Below are 23,084 nucleotides of genomic sequence, written 5' to 3' on the forward strand. Positions count from 1 at the left end.
AAACTGCAAAGGGGATTTTCATATGTGAAGTGAACTTGCATCTCCACATGTGAAAGTGTCAATTTTACAAGTGCCGTTTTCTAACATGGTAAACTGCAAATGTGACTTACGTGAAAAATAAATCACATGTGAGGTGAAAACATGTTATTCTCCTCACGTGAAAATATGGTTTCACATGTGAAGTTTAAGCTCAACATGTGAAAATAGCCATTTAAATTCAATTTTCACATGTGAATCAGCAAATGTCACGTGTTTTTTCCATTAGGGTGTCTGTGCATGTGTACTCTACATACAGTGCTTTCAGAAAGTATTCACACCCCTTGACTTTATCCGCATTTTATTGTGTTACAGCCTGAATTTAAACCTAAAGCACAACGCAAAATATACAAAATTATTTCCTCCATTTTGAATTCAGACTGTAACACAATAAAATGCGGAATAAGTCAAGTGGGTATGAATTCTTTCTGAAGTCTGTAGGTGTGTGCGTGTTGGTGTGTGTACATGCGTGCGATTGTCACATTTAAGTATGTTGTCTGTTCTCTGTTCTTATTGAGTTTGTCTATCGTTCTGCTGTTACTCAAGAGCCCTACGTCGTTGTGGTTTCATGGAAGCCAGACTAATGCCTTATCTATGAGTGCAGCTGGTTTGCATATGGAGCACATGTGTGCCATCAGAATGAAAGGAGGCCAGGCCAAGGTGATGTGAACACTTTTGCTGGCTGACGGAGCCAATCCGGAGAGCGTTGCCACGGCGACGAGAACAGGCCTGGGTGTAGGCTGATCTTGCTTTGCTGAGATAAGTGTGTTTCTCTCAAGGAAGACTCTGAGGTTGTTCACAACGACACCAATAAACACAGATACAGAGCACTCTGTACCTTGTCAATACCAGTGGGTGTCACAACTCAGGATTTCCTTGGTACAGATACTTTCCGAGACAAGCCAGAATCATGGATACCAATTCTCTCATTTGTACCCCTGACTGGATAGAGCATAAAATGTGTTGCATCTACCAGTTCAATCATGGTTTGTCTGAATGATAATATTACCTCAAATATGCTTGCAACAGAAAGGTCTGGATACTGTATCTTGTTGGGTTGTTTATGACATGATTTTGATAACCCCGTTACCCTTGCAGTAATGCGTCAGACCAGATCAGTTGCCAGTGTAAGTGTAGATGGGCTGTGGGAGCTCTGTTTTTCCACTGTCAGACTTTGCACCCGTGTGTGTCATCAGTAGTTTATGTTTCCATCTCCGAGGCCCCAAAAAAGCCCAAAAGTCTAGGGCCGTGGACATACCCTGACATGGGGCCAGACTGAGGGGAGTGGGACTTTTCAGCCCATACAACTGATTCACTTGCCTTTTGCAAATTTCAATTATAACACAATTATAACAATTGAGTGGGACATAAATGTAGGTAATTCACTTGGATTATAAATGCTGACGCATTGTATGAGATTAAGTAAAAAACCACTAGAAAATATCTTACTGATGCAATTGACCTAGATATGAAAGAATACAGAACAAGCCTACACCACAAACAGAGACTTGCCTCTGATGTGTTGTGAGTGATGAGACTTTTCTCATAGTCAGAGACTATTAGCCCCTACAACAGCATGCAATGTTGTTCTTAGCAAGCTCTAGGCCTATATCAACTCGGTGGATTACACTGGCGAGGTCATAATCTTTCCTTTTCCGTTTTTGATTAGATTTCCCTCTTCCAGTGCAGATATTGCAGCAGTGTTCTTTTCTCTGCTGCTGCTGCTGCTGCTCAGTCAAGTGCACCAAGCTTTTATGACTAGACTGGAGAAAGCCACCATTATTGTCCTTACGACCCAAATTAACTGCCTCACATCTAGTCAACATCAAACATGCTTCATGTGACAAAGAAACGAGGCCGGTTATTCTACTGGCAGGCATGCTCGTCATTCAGCCTCAAGTTGGAGATGCATCTGAAATCAGGACTTAGAAAACCATGTCAGGTTTGGATGATGATGTGTGATTTGTTGGTTTCCCATTCCCTCTTTATCGTTTATATGTAATGGAATCTCTCATTCTTAATTGGGCAAACATTCCTGTGGTCTTCACTTGAAGTATCCCCCCACTTTTCTCAGTTCTCACCCCTTTGTCGGATAGTTGCGTGCATTGAGTGATAGTAATTACCCTAACTGACAGCCACCACCCCCTAAAACAATCACAGAAAAGAGATGCCCCCATAAAAGTCAACCCGTTGGCCCTTTGCACTTGAAACTGGCCCTGTTTAGTGTTTGTGCTGAATAGAGCAGTCAGCAGAAAAAAACTGAACACAAGCTATTGACAATTGACTTGGAGGGAAAACACCAGGCTCATACCCCCCACCTGGCCGTCAATAAATCTATGTAATGTGCAGCTCTGGAGAAAACACAATGGGCAGCTCAGTGCAGGCCCGATTTAATCCCTGAGCACTGTGTTTGGAGGCTTGTGTTGAAAAGAGAGACCCGGGTTGGAGGGCGTCACAAACTACCAGGCCCTTGCCAGGCCTTGTCAGGCCCTGACATTTGCCTCAAAAAGGGGGAAAGACATACGACTCAAGTGGGCCAGCTCCGCTGTATTCATCCATCCTGAGTCCCACAGAGCGAGGTGGTCCTTTCTCCCGCCCGGTCTTGCCTGTCCCTTTCTCACAGCTCTCTGCCATCACCATGTTGCCAACATCAAAGTGCTTTAGCAGAGGGGACGTGAAATGAATCAAATGCTGCTTTGAGGAAGTAGTTTATACCTCTTGGATTAGCTTTTGTTAGTTGAAGGGAATTGAATAGGGGTGAAACGGTTCACAAAACTGTTTGCTACGATACGGTACAGTGTTGTCACGGTTCGGTACGGTTTCGATACATCAACAAAATAAATGCCTGAGAAATGTGTAATTTGCATTTAGATTTTCCATTTATTATAATAGTCAATATGGGTATCTTGAATTCCCAGGAGGATATGGAAACAAAGGGACAACAAAAAACAGCAGTGCCTGCCTTATAGCATGAAATAAAATAATCATTTAAAACAGAACTTCAACAAGAGTGCATAGTCCAGCAGCATATATCAAAATTAAGTCACATAGCAGTGTCTTAAACAAAATAGGACCAATTGAGACTGGTTACTTGAAAAAAAATATATATCAGATTTTCAAGTTTTTCTTTAGATCATACTTATTTTCCACCATAATTTGCAAATAAATTCATTAAAAATCCTACCATGTGATTTTCTGGATTTTTTAAAAATCATTTTGTCTGTCATAGTTGAAGGGTACCTATGATGAAAATTACAGGCCTCTCATCTTTTTAAGTGGGAGAACTTGCTCAATTGGTGGCTGACTAAATACTTTTTTGCCCCACTATATATCGGACACTATTTTGACAATTACAATTATTACTTTATAATGAATTGTTATCACTTATTAATAAAATAATAAATGTCACATTAACAAAGTAAATTCATTACTGTACCTGTTGTATATTTGTCACAATCTCTGCTGTGAGTTCATTGTAGACTCTCGGATGAGCAGCAGCATCCAGGTGCAGAAGGGTCTTGAACCGGGGGTCCAAAGCAGTGCTCTTGTGTAAGAAGTCTTGGACACCAGGGTCAGCATATCTAGGCTCCAGGATAACTCTGATAGCAGTCTTGACATTCCTTACTGTGGGTTCATCTTCATCAGATGCCACCATTGATTTCAGGATCATTGTTTTCATAGGCAGGACCATGGATGCTGATGGAATAATCTGTGCATATCAGTGTTGTGACTGTTTTGAGAGGTTTGCACACTTTGATAACTTCCTCTGCTAGTCTTATGTCATTTTCAGACAAAGTCACAATATCTTTGACATTCTTCCTCACAGCTTGATCCGTCAGTGTAGAATACACGGCAACTTTCTGCTCAAGGTATCTCTCGGCCATGTCATTTCTTGAATTCCATGCCATGGCTTGAATTTGAATCTAGTAGGGACATCTTGGATTAGTTTGTGGTTTGGCAGCTCCAGCATCTGCTGTTTTGTCTTGTAAACATGTGCAGCAGTTGTTCTTTTATGAAAGAAGTATACCACCTTCCTGATCTTTGCTAGGAGGTGAGAGATTGGAATCACTGATATTGCATTTTTGAGATGCTAGATTAATAACGTGAGCAAAGCATCCTATATGTTGCCCCAATCCAGCTAATGCAACTGTATTTACAATAAGCTAACGTTCTGTAGCTCTAGATGTCCAACTGTTGTTAGAGCAACAGACCGCGTTTCTGACAACTCGCTCTCAAGTTGTTCTTTTGTTTTTTTGTATGTCTGGGCAAAATGTGTACGGGAAGGAATAGTGAAGCGTGGCACGACCACTTTTTATACATGTTTCTGAAACCTGCATTCTCTACCACAGAGAAGGGTCTTATATCTGTCGCTATGAATTTAGCTATCGCTGTGTTGATTTCTTTAGCCCTACCGGAGTCGGCCTCATATTGTTGCCTGAAGGCTGTGTGTGGGGAGAAGTGGTTGCCGTAAATGTTTTTCGCCTAGTCCCACCGATTGGCACTTTGGGGTGATGTTGGCGCAAATAAGTAGTCATGTTGCTCACATTGCCACTCGAATAGGCTATCGGCAATGAACAGAGCCTACATGTTGTAGAAGTTTTATCCACCACTCGAATAGGCTATCGGCAATGAACAGAGCCTACATGTTGTAGAAGTTTTATCCACCACTCTAATAGGCTATCGGCAATGAACAGAGCCTACATGTTGTAGAAGTTTTATCCACCACTCTAATAGGCTATCGGCAATGAACAGAGCCTACATGTTGTAGAAGTTTTATCCACCACTCTAATAGGCTATCGGCAATGAACAGAGCCTACATGTTGTAGAAGTTTTATCCACCACTCGTTGGCAATGCCTGTTATAGTTTACAGGGAAACCGAAATGTTCCCAGACGGCAGACCTGAATGGTACCTGAATGGTCTTCTAGTTCTGGCTCGCCAATGCTTGCCATATTGCTACTTTGCATTTAGCTAACTGCTAATTCCTTCATAAGCTAATTGCTGCTACGAAGGTCTCAGCTCTGTTCTCGCTGGAGGGTTATAACTAATGAGCGGAGCTGCATACGAGACTAACAACTTTTTTTTTCAAAGACAACTTTATTACTATGTGGATATTTTTCCCACATTCATTTATACGCCATTTTTTAAAACTATATATATATATATATATATAATAAGTGGATGCACTATTTTGCATAGCTGCTTTCTCATGCCCCCTTATGAAACGTAGGATCTTAATTTGATCACTCTTTTGTTGCTGAGAATTTTCCTGCACAGCAAGAAATGCAAACTTGTAGTGAATTCAAGGTTTTTAAAAGGCTGACTCACCCTCTCTGTGAGCTGGGTACTGTAGGTGTTTGCTGTGTAAAGGCCTCCCCAATTTGAGCAGGTAAAGCCTCTGCAGAACACATTGCGTTCCAAATCAATGCCAAAACAATGCAAGCATGGCACGTGTCTCTAACTGTGTCCCAAATGGCACCCTAGTCCCTATATAGTGCACTTCTTTTAGGGCTCTGGTCAAACGTAGTGCACTATGTAGGAAGTAGGGTGCCATTTATCGCCATTTGGGATGAACATCAGTCACCTACACATGCATTGAGCAGCACACATGGGGAAACGTAACCTCGTACAAGCCTGCCTGTGCCCACACACTTCAGAGCCCATTCCTCCACACTCCCTCCCCTATTGATACAGTAACTATGCCCCAGGCAACAGTCTCCATTGCAAGCTGTTTGGCAACAGTATTGCCTTTTTCTCTTATCACGTTTGGTTAAAGGATGCATTATATCTTGGTCTGCCATCATGAGACATCATATGTGAGAATTGTCCACAGGAGCTATTCAGAAGTGATTGCTAGTATTTGTCAACAATATATCACTTTTCAGGATTTGGTTTTCAACATAGCTCAAGATTGGCACATTTTCATCTGTTTGAGATTGCTGTGAATAATGCACTGGTTTATAAGGAATAATATTTGATGATCACTCCACTACTTAAATCCATTTTACCTAATTTCTACCAGCATATCACATGTGCAACCAGAGGGTGAAAAAAACTAGACCAGCTTTACTCCACACAAAGAGATGCATACAAAGCTCTCCCTCACCCTCCATTTGTCAAATCTGACCATAATTCTATCCTCCTGATTCCTGCTTGCAAGCAAAAACTAAAGCACGAAGTAACAGTGTCTCGCTCAATATGGAAGTGGTCAGATGACGCAGATGCTATGCTACAGGACTGTTTTGCTAGCACAGACTGGAATATGTTCCAGGATTCATTGAAGAGTATACCACATCAGTCACTGGCTTCATCAGAAGCCATGGATTTCAGACAACATCCGCACCGAGCTAAAGGCTAGAGCTGCCGCTTTCAAGGAGCGGGACACTAATCCGGACACTTATAAGAAATCCCGCTATGCCCTCAGATGAACCATCTGGGCTTGCAAACTATTATGGACTACAAAGGGAAACCCAGTCATGAGTTTCCCAGTGACGCGAGCCTACCAGACGAGCTAAATGCCTTTCATGCTCGCTTCGAGGCATGCAACACTGAAGCATGCATGTGAGCACTAGCTGTTCCGGACGACTGTGTGATCACTCTCTGTAGCCGATGTGAGCAAGACCTTTAAACAGGTCAACATTCAGAAGGCTGCGGGGCCAGACAGATTACCAGGAGGTGTACTCAGAGCATGCGCTTGCGCAGTGACTCCACTGACATTTTCAAACTCTCCCTGACCGAGTCTGTAATACCTTCATGTTTCAAGCAGACCACCATAGTCTCTGTGCCCAAGAGAGCAAAGGTAACCTGCCTAAATGACTACCACCCCTTAGCACTAACACAGGTAACCATGAAGTGCTTTGAAAGGCTGGTCATGGCTCACAACATCATCAGCCCGGAAACCCTAGACGCACTCCAATTCGTTTACTGCCCCAACAGATGACGCAATCTCAATCACAATCTCCACACTGCCCTTTCCCACCTGGACAAAAGGAACACCTATGTGAGAATGCTATTCATTGACTATACAGCTCAGCGTTCAACACCATAGTTCCCACAAAGCTCATCACTCAGTTATGGACTATGGGACTAAACACCTCCCTCTGCAACTGGAACCTGGACTTCCTGATGGGCCACTCCCAGGTGGTAAGGGTAGGCAACAACACATCTGCCATACTGATCCTCAACATGGTGCCCCTCAGGGGTGCATGCTTAGTCCCCTCCTGTACTCCCTGTTTACCGACGACTGTGTGGCCAAGCACAACTCCAACACCATCATTACGTTTGCTGAAGACAACAGTGGTAGACCTGATCACTGACAGCGATGAGACAGCCTATAAGGAGGTCAGAGACCTGCCTGTGTGGTGCCAGGAAAACAACCTCTCCCTCAATGTCAGCAAGACAAAGGAGCTGCTCGTAGACTTCAGGAAAAGGATTGCTGATCAAGTAGTAGAGCGGGTCGAGAGTTTCAAGTTCCTTGGTGTCCACATCACCAACAAATGATCATGGTCCAAACACAACAAGACAGTTGTGAAGAGGGCATGACAACACCTTTACCCCCTCAGGAGATTGTAACATTTCTTTGATGATCTAGAGACCAATACCAAATATTTACAGCTATATCATCAAGAGCATCCTGACTGGTTGCATCACCGCCTGGTATGGCATCTGCTCAGCATCTAACCTGTAATGCACAACAGAGGGTAGTACGTGCGCCCAGTACATCACTGGGGCCAAGCTTACTGCCATCCAGGACCTATATACTAGATGGTCTCAGTGGAAGGCCCAAAAAATGGTCAAAGACTCCAGTTACTCAAGTCAAAGACTCGAATCTCTGCAACCGCACAGGAAGTGGTACCGGAGAGCTATGTCTAGGTCCAAAAGGCTCCTTAACTGCTTCTACTCCCAAAGCCATAAGACTGCTTAAATCTCTTAGGGATCCCTTAAGCTCGAATCCCGTTGACAACATCCAGTGAAATTGCAGAGTGCCAAATTCAAACTACAATATTATAATTATTTAACTTTCATAAAATCACAAGTGTAATACATCAAAATAAAGCTTAACTTCTTGTTAATCCAGCCGCTGTGTCAGATTTCAAAAAGGCTTTACGGCGAAAGCACACGGCGAAAGATTATCTGAGGACAGCGCCCCGCATATACAAACACATGAAAAACATATTTCAACCAGGCAGGTGCGACACGAAAGTCAGAAATAGCGATATAATAAATGCTTTACCTTTTGATCTTCTTCTATTGGCACTCCAAAAGGTCCCAGTCACATCACAAATGGTCCTTTTGTTCAATAATGTCCTTCTTTATATTCATAAAACTCAGTTTAGCTGGCGCACTTCAGTCAATAATCCACCCAGTTTCCCTCCATCAAAATGCATACAAAATGAATCCCAAACATTACTAATAAACTTTTCCAAACACGTCAAAGCAACTTTTGTAATCAAACCTTAGGTACCCTAATACATAAATAAATGATAAAATTTAAGACAGAGAATCGTTATTGTCTTTACCGGAGAAAAATATCAAAGAACGCGCTCTCATTCATGCGCGTAGAAGCACTACAGCCAAAATGGGAGCCACCTAGAAAAACTTCAATTTCTGGCTCATTTTTCCAAAAACCTGCCTGAAACTCTTTCTAAAGACTGTTGACATCTAGTGGAAGCCATAGGAACTGAAATCTGGGAGGACTTCGCCTTATAATAAAAGTGATAGGCTGATTTTTTTGGGGGGTGGGGGATGGTTTGTCCTCGGGTTTTTGCCTGCCATATCAGTTCTGTTATACTCGCAGACATCTTTTTTTTTTTTTTGCTTCCGGGCCTGAGTAACAGGCAGTTTACTTTGGGCACGCTTTTCATCCGGACATCAAAATACTACCCCCTATGCCAAACAAGTTAACAATTAATCAAATGGCCACCCAGACTATTTACATTGACACCCCCCCATTTTGTTTTTACACTGCTGCTACTCACCGTTTATTATCTTTAGTCACTTTACCCCTACCTACAGGTAAAGATTACCTCGACTAACCTGTACCCCCGCACATTGACTCGGTACCAGTACCCCCTCTATATAGCCTCGTTATTGTTATGTTATTCAATCAGACATTTTTATAAAGCCCTTCATCAGCTGATGTCACAAAGTGCTGCACAGAAACCCAGCCTAAAACCCCAAACAGCAAGCAATGAAAAAAAACTCCCTAGAAAGGCCGGAACCTAGGAAGAAACCTAGAGCGGAACCAGGATATGAGGTGTGGCCAGTCCTCTTCTGGCTGTGCTAGGTGGAGATTTATAACAGAACATGGCCAAGATGTTGAAATGTTCATAGATGACCAGCAGGGTCAGATAATAATAATCACAGTGGTTGTAGAGGGTGCAACAGGTCAGCACGGAGTAAATGTCAGTTGGCTTTTCATAGCCGATCATTCAGAGTATCTCTACCACTCCTGCTGTCTCTAGAGAGTTGAAAACAGCAGGTCTGGGACAAGGTAGCAGGTCCGGTGATCAGGTCAGGGTTCCATAGCCGCAGGCAGAACTGTGGGGCAGCCGCATGACCAGGTGGACTGGGGACAGCAAGGAGTCATCAGGCCAGAGAGAGAGAGTCATCAGAGAGAGAGAGAGACGTAAATTCACACAGGACACTGGATATGACAGGAGAAATACTCCAGCCATAACAGACTAACCCTAGCCCCTCAACACAAACTATTGCAGCATAAATACTGGAGGCTGAGATGGGAGGGGTTCGGGAGACACTGTGGCCCCATCCGACGATTCCCCCGGACAGTGTCAAACAGGCAGGATATAAACCCACCCACTTTGCCAAAGCACAGCCCCCACACCACTAGAGGGATTTCTTCAACCACCAACTTAATATCCTGAGACAAGGCCGAGTATAGCCCACAAAGAATTCCCCCACGGCACAAACCCAAAGGGCAGGCGCCAACTTGGACAGGAAGATCACGTCAGTGACTCAACCCACTCAAGTGGCGCACCCCTCCTAGGGATGGCATGGAAGAGCACCAGTAAGCCAGTGACAGCCCCTGTAATAGGGTTTGAGGCAGAGAATCCCAGTGGAGAGAGGGGAACTGGCCAGGCAGAGACAGCAAGGGCGGTTCGTTGCTCCAGGGCCTTTCCGTTCACCTTCACACTCCTGGGCCAGACTACACTCAATCATAGGATCTACTGAAGAGATGAGTCTTCAGTAAAGACTTAAAGGTTGAGACCGAGTCTGCGTCTCTCACATGGATAGGCAGAACATTCCATAAAAATTGAGCTCTATAGGAGAAAGCCCTGCCTCCGGCTGTTTGCTTAGAAATTCTAGGGACAATTAGGTGGCCTGCGTCTTGTGACTGTACCGTATGTGTAGGTATGTACGGCAGAGGTCAAATCCGAAAGATAGGTAGGAGCAAGCCCATGTAGGTTAGCAGTTTGTAGGTTAGCAGTAAAACCTTGACATCAGCCCTGGCCTTAACAGGAAGCCAGTGTAGAGAGGCTAGCACTGGAGTAATATGATCACATTTTTGGGATTCTAGCAGCCGTGTTTAGCAGCCGTGTTTAGCACTAACTGAAGTTTATTTAGTGCTTTATCCGGGTAGCCGGAAAGTAGAGTATTGCAGTAGTTTAACCTAAAAGTGACAAAACCATGAGTCAATTTTTCTGCATAATTTTTTAACAGAAAGTTTCTGATTTTTGCAATGTTACTTAGATGGAGAAAAGCTGTCCTTGAAAGAGTCTTGATATGTTCGTCAAAAGAGAGCTCAGGGTCCAGAGTTTAAAAAAAGTACATTTTTATTTAACCTTTATTTAAATAGGCAAGTCAGTTAAGAACAAATTCTTATTTTCAATGATGGCCTAGGAACAGTGGGTTAACTGCCTTCAGGGGCAGAATGACAGATTTTTACCTTGTCAGCTCCGGGATTCGATCTTGCAACCTTTCAGGTACTAGTCCAAAGCTTTAACCACTAGGCTACCTGCCGAGTAATGCCGAGGTCCTTCGCAGTTTTATTTGAGACGACTGTACAACCATTAAAATTTATTGTCAGATTCAACAGAATATATTTTTGTTTCTTGGGACCTAGAACTAGCATCTCTGTTTTGTCCGAGTTTAAAAGTAGAACATTTGCCACCATCCTCTTCTTTATGTCTGAAACACAGGCTTCCAGGGAGGGCAATTTTGGGGCTTCACCATGTTTCATCGAACAGTACAGCTGTGTGTCGTCCGCATAGCAGTGAAAGTTAACATTGTGTTTCCGAATGTCATCTCCAAAAGGTAAAATATATAGTGAAAACAATAGTGGTCCTACAACAGAGCCTTGAGGAACTTTACAGTTGATTTGTCAGAGGACAAACCATCTTCAGAGACAAACTGATATCTGATATCTTTCCGACAGATAAGATCTAAACCAGGCCAGAACTTGTCCTTGTAGACCAAATTGGGTTTCCAATCTCTCCAAAAGAATGTGGTGATCGATGGTATCAAAAGCAGCACTAAGGTCTAGGAGCACGAAGACAGATGCAGAGCCTCAGTTTGACCACCATTTAAAGGTAATTTACCACCTTCACAAGTGCAGTCTCAGTGCAATGATGGGGTCTAAAACCAGACTGAAGCGTTTCGTATACAGTTTCGTGTACATTGTTTGTCTTCAGAAAGGCAGTTATTGTGTTTTTATATAATTTTTTACTTTAGTTTATTGAGTAAATACTTTCTTTACTCTATTTCTTGAACTGCATTGTTGGTTAAGGGCTCGTAAGTAAGCATTTCACGGTAAGGTCTGCACCTGTTGTATTTGGCATATGTAACAAATACGTTTTTATGTTAATATAGTTTTTGTGGATTATGGCCATAATTCCTCCTGTCTCTCTGGAATGTTCTAATATTTTAAAACCAACAATGTAATTTAGCAGATGCGATGGCTGTCCTCTATTTGGGGAGGGTGGATGGCCACAAAGGAAAATTGGAGCACCAGACATTTGATCCCCATATTGATTGATCCTAAGCATTAGTTTGAAAGAGAATCCCAAAGACAAATGTTACAGAACACCACCTCCATGTCTCCTGTGAAATCCCATTGGTTATCTGGAACCAGCATCTCTACTGCATGCTCTTCAGTTGCTACTAGACACAGATGGTGGGTCCATTTTGTATTTTCCCCACTAATGGTTAAGGTTAGGATTGGTTTCCATTGTACCAATTGATATTCTCACCATGGCATGTGAAATGACTTGAAAGGATTTGTAATTTGCAATCATAACTGTGCATAATGTATGCTATATGTAGTGATTAGTACAGGTTTCTACAGTACTGTATATCAAAATAATAGCATATTTTGCTCAGTGCATATATACGACCTGATGTCTTTTGCTTGTCTCTTATCTCTAACTCTGAGTTATTTCAATGGGATCAGTATTTGATCAGATGATCAATGGTGAATTCCCATTGAGAGAACAGGCTATGTTGTGTATTTAGGGTCTTCTGGTGTTATTGAACCATCATGGACCAATGGGGAAAGACTCCACTGTCAGAACTAGTCGAGTAGGGTGAAGTTCCCCATAGATGCTGATATTGGGTCACTTTTGCATTTTCACCACTCATGTTTAAAGTTAGAATTGAGGGAGTGGATTCTGATCCTAGATGTGTACCTAGTTCCATCGTATCTATGACGAGGGTGTATGTCTTTCTGAGTTGCTTTTCTAACCAAAACTACAAAATTGGACTATAAAAGGCTATATATATTTAAATCGCTTAATATACTTTGCTGGTTTACTCTCAAAAGCTATAAATATCACAAAATAATAGGAATTGCCCAAATCTGAAAATATTTAGCAATTTGTTATATAATCACATTTCTATTTTGTCTTCTAGGTCAGAGCTTGGGATGAATAACCCCAAAGTGACAGAAATGATTCCTTTTCTTGTCTGAGGTAAGACGTCTGTTATTTAGAAAAGTGTATGCCATTTATAGATATGGTCCTACGAAACATAACTTTTAAGTTATTAACTCAGACTGGAAGTCTATGCTATGGGTATCTACTAGCATGCTAGCAGATACGCATAGATTTGTAGCCATTACGCTAATGCTAGTTAGCATTGGCTCGCAAAACTACCTCTAACTTCCTTGATACTGGACACAGAGACATACAAATGGTATCCACAAGTTCATCTGATAGATAAAGGGCCTCCTTGCCAAAATTCAGAAGTATCCATTTAAAGGGGAATCTGCAGTTGTTACATTTTTACACTCCCCAGCAAGAAAACCAAAAAATGTTGCTCTAACAGAAGGGGGAACTAACAGTCACTGACCACAACCAAAACGAAACAGGTGGGGTTTTAGGATGGGTTCTGAAAGACACTCATGAGGGTGTCCACTGAAAGTTGACTAGCAACAACAACTAGAACCCACCATGAGAGCCCACTAAATTTTCCCAAGAAGAGGCAAACAAAATAAAAACCCACACCAAACTTAAAAACAGGACGCAAACCAAAATGATCGAGAAAAGCGATTCGTTTTTCTGGAAATCAAATATTGAGAGCCAACTAAAGGTGTTAATCCTGGTTCTTCCTGTGAAGTTAAATCACACTGCAGCAGAATTCTATGGCAGGTTATTTAAGTGTCAGCCATTGTTGCCATTAATGCTAGTTAGTGCTAGTTTGACCACCAGTGGGCATCTTTGAGAAGCATTTGACAATCTTTAATATTGGCTGTACTAGAGAATTTAAAACTTTTTTGTAAGAACGTAGTATATGGGATTGATTTGAAGAAATGTGGCTTAATTAATTTCATTATTATTATTATTATGGTGTTTCTATTCCAAGAAAAACGAAACCCTCATGGTTTCCATTAGGAAAATATGGCGCTGTACAACGTGACCGGTCGGGATTAGGCTACAGTACTAAGAGCAAAATAATCCTAACATTTCCACACCCTAATTGTAGTCTAACGAATATCCAAACGGAGATTAAGTGAAAATAAAAATGTCATTGATTTATCAAGACCAGTCCCCATGCTTGTCTCAGAGCAGCGTGAAACGGTGCTGAAATAGTTGACCACACGCAGGTAGGGTATTGTTTGTTGGGGGGAATTTTCACACCTACAATAGCCTGGCTGTTAAACTAGTCGTTGGATAATAGATTGGCTATCGGAACTCATTAACACATTACTTTGTGTGTTTCGATATTTTCTCTCACACACTTGCTGTCTTGACCTCTGAATGCTCAGCAATGAAAAGCCAACTGACATTTTCTCCTAAGGTGCTGACCTGTTGCACCTTCTATAACCACTGTTTATATTATTTGACCCTGCTGGTCATCACTTTTACATTGTATTCAATTTCCAGCGAGACTATTCAAGCCATCGTCTTGGTTGAAGATGATGGGCGAAGGGCAAATGCAGTCTGGAATCTGCTGGCATCACAGCACAACATCGACATCGCTCTAATCACAGTCAGAAGACAGTTGAAGAAACTTGAGTGGACTTATGGAAAGGCTCTCTAAGACATATAACATATATACAGTTGAAGTCGGAAGTTTACACACACTTCGGTTGGAGTCATTAACTCGTTTTTCAACCACTCCACAAATTTCTTGTTAACAAACTATAGTTTTGTCAAGTTGGTTAGGACATCTACTTTGTGCATGACACAAGTAATTTTTCCAACAATTGTTTACAAAACGATTATTCCACTGGGACAGAAGTTTACATACACTAAGTTGACTGTGCCTTTAAACAGCTTAGAAAATTCCAGAAAATGGCTGTAGAAGCTTCTGATAGACTAATTGACATAATTTGAGTCAATTGGAGGTGTAGATGTATTTCAAGGCCTACCTTCAAACTCAGTGCCTCTTTGACATCATGGGAAAATCAACTAAATCAGCCAAGACCTCAGAAACAAATGGTAGACCTCCACAAGTCTGGTTCATCCTTGGGAGCAATTTCCAAACGCCTGAAGGTACCACGTTCATCTGTACAAACAATAGTATGCAAGTATAAACACCATGGGACCACGCAGCCGTCATACCTCTCAGGAAGGAGACTCGTTCTGTCTCCTAGAGATTAACGTACTTTGGTGCGAAAAGTGCAAATCAATCCCAGAACAACAGCAAAGGACCTTGTGAAGATGCTGGAGGAAACAGGTACAAAAGTATCTATATCCACAGTAAAACGAGTCCTATATCGACATAACCTGAAGGGCCGCTCAGCAAGGAAGAAGCCACTGCTCCACAACAGCCAGACTACGGTTTGCAACTGCACATGGGGACAAAGATCGTACTTTTTGGCGAAATGTCCTCTGGTCTGATGAAACAAAAATAGAACTGTTTGGCCATAATGACAATCGTTATGTTTGGAGGAAGAAGGGGGTGTCTTGCAAGCCAAAGAACACCATCCCAACCATGAAGCACAGAGGTGGCAGAATCATGTTGTGGGGGTGCTTTGCTGCAGGAGGGACTGGTGCACTTCACAAAATAGATAGCATCATGAGGGAGGAAAAATGATGTGGATATATTGAAGCAACATCTCAAGACATCAGTCAGGAAGTTTAAGCTTGGTCGCAAATGGGTCTTCCAAATGGACAATGACCCCAAGCATACTTGGAAAGTTGTGTCAAAATGGCTTAAAGACAACAAAGTCAATGTATTGGAGTGGCCACCACAAAGCCCTGACCTCAATCCTATATAAAAATTGTGGGCAGAACTGAAAGTGTGTGCGAGCAAGGAGGCCTACAAACCTGACTCGATTACACCAGCTCTGTCAGGAGGATTGGGCCAAAATTCACCCAATTTATTGTGGGAAGCTTGTGGAAGGCTACTCAAAATGTTTGACCCAAAGTTAAACAATTTAAAGGCAATGCTACCAAATACTAATTGAGTGTAAGGGAACTTCTGACCTACTGGGAATTTGATGAAAGAAGTAAAAGCTGAAATAAATCATTCCCGCTACTATTATTCTGACATTTCACATTCTTAATATAAAGTGGTGATCCTAACTGACCGAAGACAGGGAATTTTTACTGTGAGTAAATATCAGGATTTGTGAAATACTGAGTTTAAATGTATTTGCCTAAGGTGTATGTAAACTTCCTACTTCAACTGTATTTATATGTTCAGTATATATTCTTATTCCATTCCTTTATTTATATTTGTGTGTATTGGGTAGTTTAACATTGGTCAAAATGTTCTAGGGAGGTGCTGTACAGTCATTGCTTTTGTCCAATCACAATGCAACTTAGGTTTTGGGTTACACAGTTACACAGCTAAGAGGTGAAAAAGGCAATGCTTGTGGAATGTACAGTGCATAGCAGAGGATTGGGCTTCATGCTGTTGCTTGCTTCTCCTGTTCGATGGTTTCTTTGGTAAGGGATTTTTCTCTTGTGTCTCAGTCTTCTTCAATTTGGTCTTGTCGAAGTTTGCGACTTCAGCGAGATCTGGCTTGTCAGACATGTTTGCAGAGGATCTGAGTTGTACTGGCTACTGATGCGTCTCAATCCTGATTGCGCAGAGAACGAGTGAAAGATGTTCATATGTCTTGTTGACGCCAAGATGGCCTGCTATGCTACCATCCAACTCTACCTGAGCCAACTCAGTATCTCTTGTCGAACCGTAACTGGAACAACAATTTGAGATACACTGGGCCAATCTTCTTGCTGAGATGTGGTGCAAGAATGCCATTTCCTCATTAGAACACCATCTCTGTCAAAGTAACCCACACTCTCTCTTCATCAAACTTTTCCTCTGGAAGTATGTCTGTCTAGCAATCAGCTGCTTCCTTGACATTGAAGTGTGAACTGTAGGAACCCTCTCTTCCTTCAGCGGTCCTACAAAGTCATTCACTTTTGGGGTTTTTCAAAGGAGAAGTCAACTAAGGAGGTTTACCGAAATCAGAATCACCCATAAATGTCTCAGAAAAATCAACCATGGTGTGATCGCTGACATCCTCCTCAACTATAGACTTGCTCCTGGTGCCTTTCTTAGACATAGGACGTGTAACGCCACATGCTGGGAACAATCTAGGGTACTTCTCTGATAACCCATCAGGTTGCTCTACTCTGGGTTCCTAACTAACGACAGGATTTGGCAAGACCTTCCCCCCAGTCAAATCGTTTTCTAAAATGAATGAGACCCCCTTCACCGGTAGGCTAGGCCTCACTCCAATGACAACGGATCCAGAAATAAGATCAGACTCGAGTTCCACATTATACAAAGGAACTTCCATGCAACCATGGTTGTGGTTCTGGGATTTTTGCTCACCGTTCTTGTGATCATTTTGACCCCACGGGATGAGATCTTGTGTGGAGCCCCAGATCGAGGGAGATTATCAGTGGTCTTGTGTGTCTTCCATTTCCTAATAATTGCTCCCACAGTTGATTTCTTCAAACCAAGCTGCTTACCTATTGCAGATTCAGTCTTCCCAGCCTGGTGCAGGTCTACAATTTTGTTTCTGGTGTCCTTTGACAGCTCTTTGGTCTTGGCCATAGTGGAGTTTGGAGTGTGACTGTTTGCGGTTGTGGAAAGGTGTCTTTTATACTGATAACAAGTTCAAACGGGTGCCATTAAAACAAGTAACGAGTGGAGGACAGAGGAGCCTCTTAAAGAAGAAGTTACAGGTCTGTGAGAGCCAGAAATCTTGCTTGTTTGTAGGTGACCAAATACTTATTTTCCACCATAATTTGCAAATAAATTAATTGAAAATCCTACAATGTGATTTTCTGGAGAAAAAAAAAATCACATTTTGTCTGTCATAGTTGAAGTGTTGAAATATATTTAAACTCAGTTGTTCACAATTCCTGACAATTAATCAGAGTAAAAATAAGAGTAAAAATTCCCTGTCTTAGGTCAGTTAGGATCACCACTTTATTTTAAGAATGTGAAATGTCAGAATAATAGTAGAGTGATTTATTTAAGCTTTCATTTGTTTCATCATATTCCCAGTGGGTCAGATGTTTACATACACTCAATTAGTATTTGGTAGCATTACATTTAAAATGTTTAACTTGGGTCAAACATTTCGGGTAGCCTTCCACAAGCTTTCCACAATAAGTTGGGTGAATTTTGGCCCATTCCTCCTGACAGAACTGGTGTAACTGAGTCAGGTTTGTAGGCCTCCTTGTCGCACACGGTTTTTCAGTTCTGCCCACAAATTTTCTATAGGATTGAGGTCAGGGCTTTGTGATGGCCACTCCAATACCTTGACTTTGTTATCCTTAAGCTATTTTGACACAACTTTGGAAGTATGCTTGGGGTCATTGTCTATTTGGAAGACCCATTTGTGACCAAACTTTAACATCCTGACTGATGTCTTGAGATGTTGCTTCAATATATCCACATACTTTTCCTACCTCATGAAGCCATCTATTTTGTGAATTGCACCAGTCCCTCCTGCAGCAAGCACATCCATAACATGATGCTGCCACCCCCGTGCTTCATGGTTGGGATGGTGTTCTTCGGCTTGCAAGCCACCCCCTTTTTACTCCAAACGTTATGTTGTGGTCATTATGGCCAATAAGTTATATTTTTGTTTCATCAGACCAGAGGATATTTCTCCAAAAAGTACGATCTTTGTCCCCATGTGCAGTGGGGAAGGTGTTCCTAAATTTTTGTGCACTTAGAGTGTGTGTGTATATATATACAGTGCCTTGCGAAAGTATTCGGCCCCCTTGAACTTTGCGACCTTTTGCCACATTTCAGGCTTCAAACATAAATATATAAAACTGTATTTTTTGTGAAGAATCAACAACAAGTGGGACACAATCATGAAGTGGAACGACATTTATTGGATATTTCAAACTTTTTTAACAAATCAAAAACTGAAAAATTGGGCGTGCAAAATTATTCAGCCCCTTTACTTTCAGTGCAGAAAACTCTCTCCAGAAGTTCAGTGAGGATCTCTGAATGATCCAATGTTGACCTAAATGACTAATGATGATAAATACAATCCACCTGTATGTAATCAAGTCTCCGTATAAATGCACCTGCACTGTGATAGCCTCAGAGGTCCGTTAAAAGCGCAGAGAGCATCATGAAGAACAAGGAACACACCAGGCAGGTCCGAGATACTGTTGTGAAGAAGTTTAAAGCCGGATTTGGATACAAAAAGATTTCCCAAGCTTTAAACATCCCAAGGAGCACTGTGCAAGCGATAATATTGAAATGGAAGGAGTATCAGACCACTGCAAATCTACCAAGACCTGGCCGTCCCTCTAAACTTTCAGCTCATACAAGGAGAAGACTGATCAGAGATGCAGCCAAGAGGCCCATGATCACTCTGGATGAACTGCAGAGATCTACAGCTGAGGTGGAAGACTCTGTCCCTAGGACAACAATCAGTCGTATATTGCACAAATCTGGCATTTATGGAAGAGTGGCAAGAAGAAAGCCATTTCTTAAAGATATCCATAAAAAGTGTCGTTTAAAGTTGGCCACAAGCCACCTGGGAGACACACCAAACATGTGGAAGAAGGTGCTCTGGTCAGATGAAACCAAAATTGAACTTTTTGGCAACAATGCAAAACGTTATGTTTGGCGTAAAAGCAACACAGCTCATCACCCTGAACACACCATACCCACTGTCAAACATGGTGGTGGCAGCATCATGGTTTGGGCCTGCTTTTCTTCAGCAGGGACAGGGAAGATGGTTAAAATTGATGGGAAGATGGATGGAGCCAAATACAGGACCATTCTGGAAGAAAACCTGATGGAGTCTGCAAAAGACCTGAGACTGGGACGGAGATTTGTCTTCCAACAAGACAATGATCCAAAACATAAAGCAAAATCTACAATGGAATGGTTCAAAAATAAACATATCCAGGTGTTAGAATGGCCAAGTCAAAGTCCAGACCTGAATCCAATCGAGAATCTGTGGAAAGAACTGAAAACTGCTGTTCACAAATGCTCTCCATCCAACCTCACTGAGCTCGAGCTGTTTTGCAAGGAGGAATGGAAAAAAAATTCAGTCTCTCGATGTGCAAAACTGATAGAGACATACCCCAAACGACTTACAGCTGTAATCGCAGCAAAAGGTGGCGCCACAAAGTATTAACTTAAGGGGCTGAATAATTTTGATTGTTTTTGATTTGTTAAAAAAGTTTGAAATATCCAATAAATGTCGTTCCACTTCATGATTGTGTCCCACTTGTTGTTGATTCTTCACAAAAAAATACAGTTTTATATCTTTATGTTTGAAGCCTGAAATGTGGCAAAAGGTTGCAAAGTTCAAGGGGGCCGAATACTTTCGCAAGGCACTGTATGTATGTGTATATATATATATATATATATATATATATATATATATATATATGTATATGTATATGTATGTATATATATGTATATGTGTATATGTATGTATATGTGTGTGTATATATATATATATATATATATATATGTATATATATATATATATATATATATATATATATATATATATATATATATATATATATATATATATATATATATATATATATACAGTACCATTCAAAAGTTTGGCCACACCTACTAATTCCGGGGTTTTTCTTTATTTTTCTTTATTTTCTACGTTGTAGAATAATAGTGACATCAAGACTATTAAATAACACATATGGAATCATGTAGTATCCCAAAAAGGCCAGCATCCCAGAGTCGCCTCTTCACTGTTGACGTTGAGACTGGTGTTTTGCAGGTTCTATTTAATGAAGCTGCCAGAGGACTTCTGTTTCTCAAACTAGACACTCTAATGTACTTGTCCTCTTGCTCAGTTGTGCACCGGGGCCTCCCACTCCTTTTTCTATTCTGGTTAGGGCCAGTTTGTGCTGTTCTGTTAAGGAGTAGTACACAGCATTGTACGAGAACTTCAGTTTCTTGGTAATTTCTGTTTATGCTCCAGATTCTCAACTAGTCTAAAGAAGGCCAATTGTATTGCTTCTTTAATCAGCACAACAGTGTTCAGCTGTGCTAAGATAATTGCAAAAGGGTTTTCTAATGATCAATTAACCTTTTTAAAATGATAAACTTGGATTAGCTAACACAACGTGCCACTGGAACACAGAAGTGATGGTTGCTGATAATGGGCCTCTGTACACCAATGTAGATATTCCATAAAAATGTGCGGTTTCCAGCTACAATAATCATTTGCAATGTTAACAATGTCTAAACTGTATTTCTGATTAATTTGATGTTATTTTATTGGACAAAAATGTGCTTTTCTTTCAAAAACAAGAACATTTCTAAGTGACTTTTTAATGGTAGTATATATAGACACATTATACAGCAATGTGATGGGCACTGCATTGTGCAATTTGGGACTAATAAAGAACTACTACTGGTACTATGAGCAACCAATGATCTCTCTGAATGCCTTGTTCAATGTCCAATGGCACTTCACTCTTAACACATTTCAAGGATGATTTGCTTGGTACTCGTTTGAGTGACACTTTTGTGAATTGATGTTTCAATTGTCCTTGCCACTGAGTGGGCATTATTCAATTGCAACTTTGATGTGCCTCCTATTTTATGATCATCTCTCTCATTGTTTAACACTGACTCTCTTTCTTTCAGTGAAGCCTCATCAAGATAATTATTTTTTGTCATCCTATAAAATGATGCCAAAGGTATGGTTTTAATTGATCGTGGTTGGTATTAGAGCGTTGCCTGACGAATCATACAGAATTTAATTATGCTTTTCTATATGTCTCTGAATACATTCATCGAGGAGAAGAAATGTTAGTGGATGTGGCATTTTCCCCTAGTAATATAGATGGGAAGCAAGGCAAATTAGAGTGCACATACATGTTTTAGAGGTAGTTCAATTTCCCAACTAGTAAAGTTTTCACAGACTATTTATCTGGAAACAGTATAAGTTAAGTGTGTCGATCTATGTTACACAGAACCTACAGATGAAGAACCATATATGTAAAAAATAAATTATAAAAATGGACAAACGTGACATGTCATATATTTTTTAATATCAAGTAATACAGTATGGTGCAATACCAGTCAAATTTTAACACACCTACTCATTCAAGGGTTTTTCTTTATTTTTTTAAACTATTTTCTGCATTGTAGAATAATAGTGAAGACATCAAAACTATGAAATAAACAAATCAAAATACATGTTATATTTGAGATTCTTCCAATAGCCACCCTTTGCTTTGATGACAGCTTTGCACACGCTTGGCATTCTCTCAACCAGTTTCACTTGGAATGCTTTTCCAACAGTCTTGAAGGAGTTCCCACATATGCTGAGCACTTGTTGGCTGCTTTTCCTTCACTCTGCGGTCCAACTCATCCCAAGCCATCTCAATTGGGTTGAGGTTGGGTGATTGTGCAGGCCAGGTCATCTGATGCAGCACTCCATCACTCTCCTTGGTCAAATAGCCCGTACACAGCCTGGAGGTGTGTTGGATCATTATCCTGTTGAAAAACAAATTATAGTCCCACTAAGCGCAAACCAGATGGGATAGCATATCACTGCAGAATGCTGTGGTAGCCGTGTTGGTTAAGTGTGCCTTGAATTCTAAATAAATCACTGACAGTATCCCCAGCAAAGCACCCCCACACCAGCACACCTCTTCCTATGTGCTTCATGGTGGGAACCACACTCAGAGATCATCTGTTCACCTGCTCTGCTTCTCACAAAGACACTGCGGTTGGAACCAAGAATCTAAAATTTGGACTAATCAGACCAAAGGACAGATTTCCACTAGTCTAATGTCCATTGCTTGTGTTTCTTGGCCCAAGCAAGTGTCTTCTTATTATTGGTGTCCTTTTGTAGTGTTTTTTTTTTTCCAGCAGCAATTTGACCATGAAGGCCTGATTCACACAGTCTCCTTTGAACAGTTGATGTTGAGATGTGTCTGTTACTTGAACTCTGAAGCGTTTATTTGGGCTGCAATTTCTGAGGCTGGTAACTCTAATGAACTTATCCTCTGCAGCAGAGGTATTTATGGGTCTTCCTTTACTGTGGCGGTCTTCATGAGAGCCAGTTTCATCAAAGCGCTTGATGGTTTTTGCGACTGCACTTGAAGAAACTGTCAAAGTTCTTGAAATTTTCCGGATTGACTGACATTCATGTTTTAA

The 23,084-nt window shown here is 41.3% G+C and overlaps 1 protein-coding gene and 1 pseudogene across 4 annotated transcripts in view; one reads left to right on the forward strand and one right to left on the reverse strand.

Annotated features, from left to right (window-relative positions):
• LOC110526093 (dematin) overlaps positions 1-23,084 on the forward strand; it is a 79,916-nt gene that overhangs the window by 30,080 nt on the left and 26,752 nt on the right. Inside the window, exons 1-4 of one of the 4 annotated variants that reach the window (XM_090238148.1) lie at positions 11,040-11,309; positions 11,431-11,584; positions 12,903-12,961; positions 21,564-21,616. In XM_090238148.1, coding sequence (XP_090094274.1) covers positions 21,605-21,616 — 12 coding nt within the window. In that variant the 5' untranslated portion in view covers positions 11,040-11,309; positions 11,431-11,584; positions 12,903-12,961; positions 21,564-21,604. Of the gene's footprint in view, positions 1-11,039; positions 11,310-11,430; positions 11,585-12,902; positions 12,962-21,563; positions 21,617-23,084 lie in introns of those variants that run through there. The other 3 variants (XM_090238147.1, XM_036980384.2, XM_090238149.1) reach the window with 3 other exon arrangements.
• Positions 16,305-16,524, reverse strand: LOC149982903 (thymosin beta-12 pseudogene; annotated as a pseudogene).

Source organism: Oncorhynchus mykiss, chromosome 6 (genome assembly GCF_057628025.1).
Source record: "Oncorhynchus mykiss isolate SJ-2025 chromosome 6, ASM5762802v1, whole genome shotgun sequence".
Taxonomy (NCBI): Eukaryota; Metazoa; Chordata; class Actinopteri; order Salmoniformes; family Salmonidae; genus Oncorhynchus; species Oncorhynchus mykiss.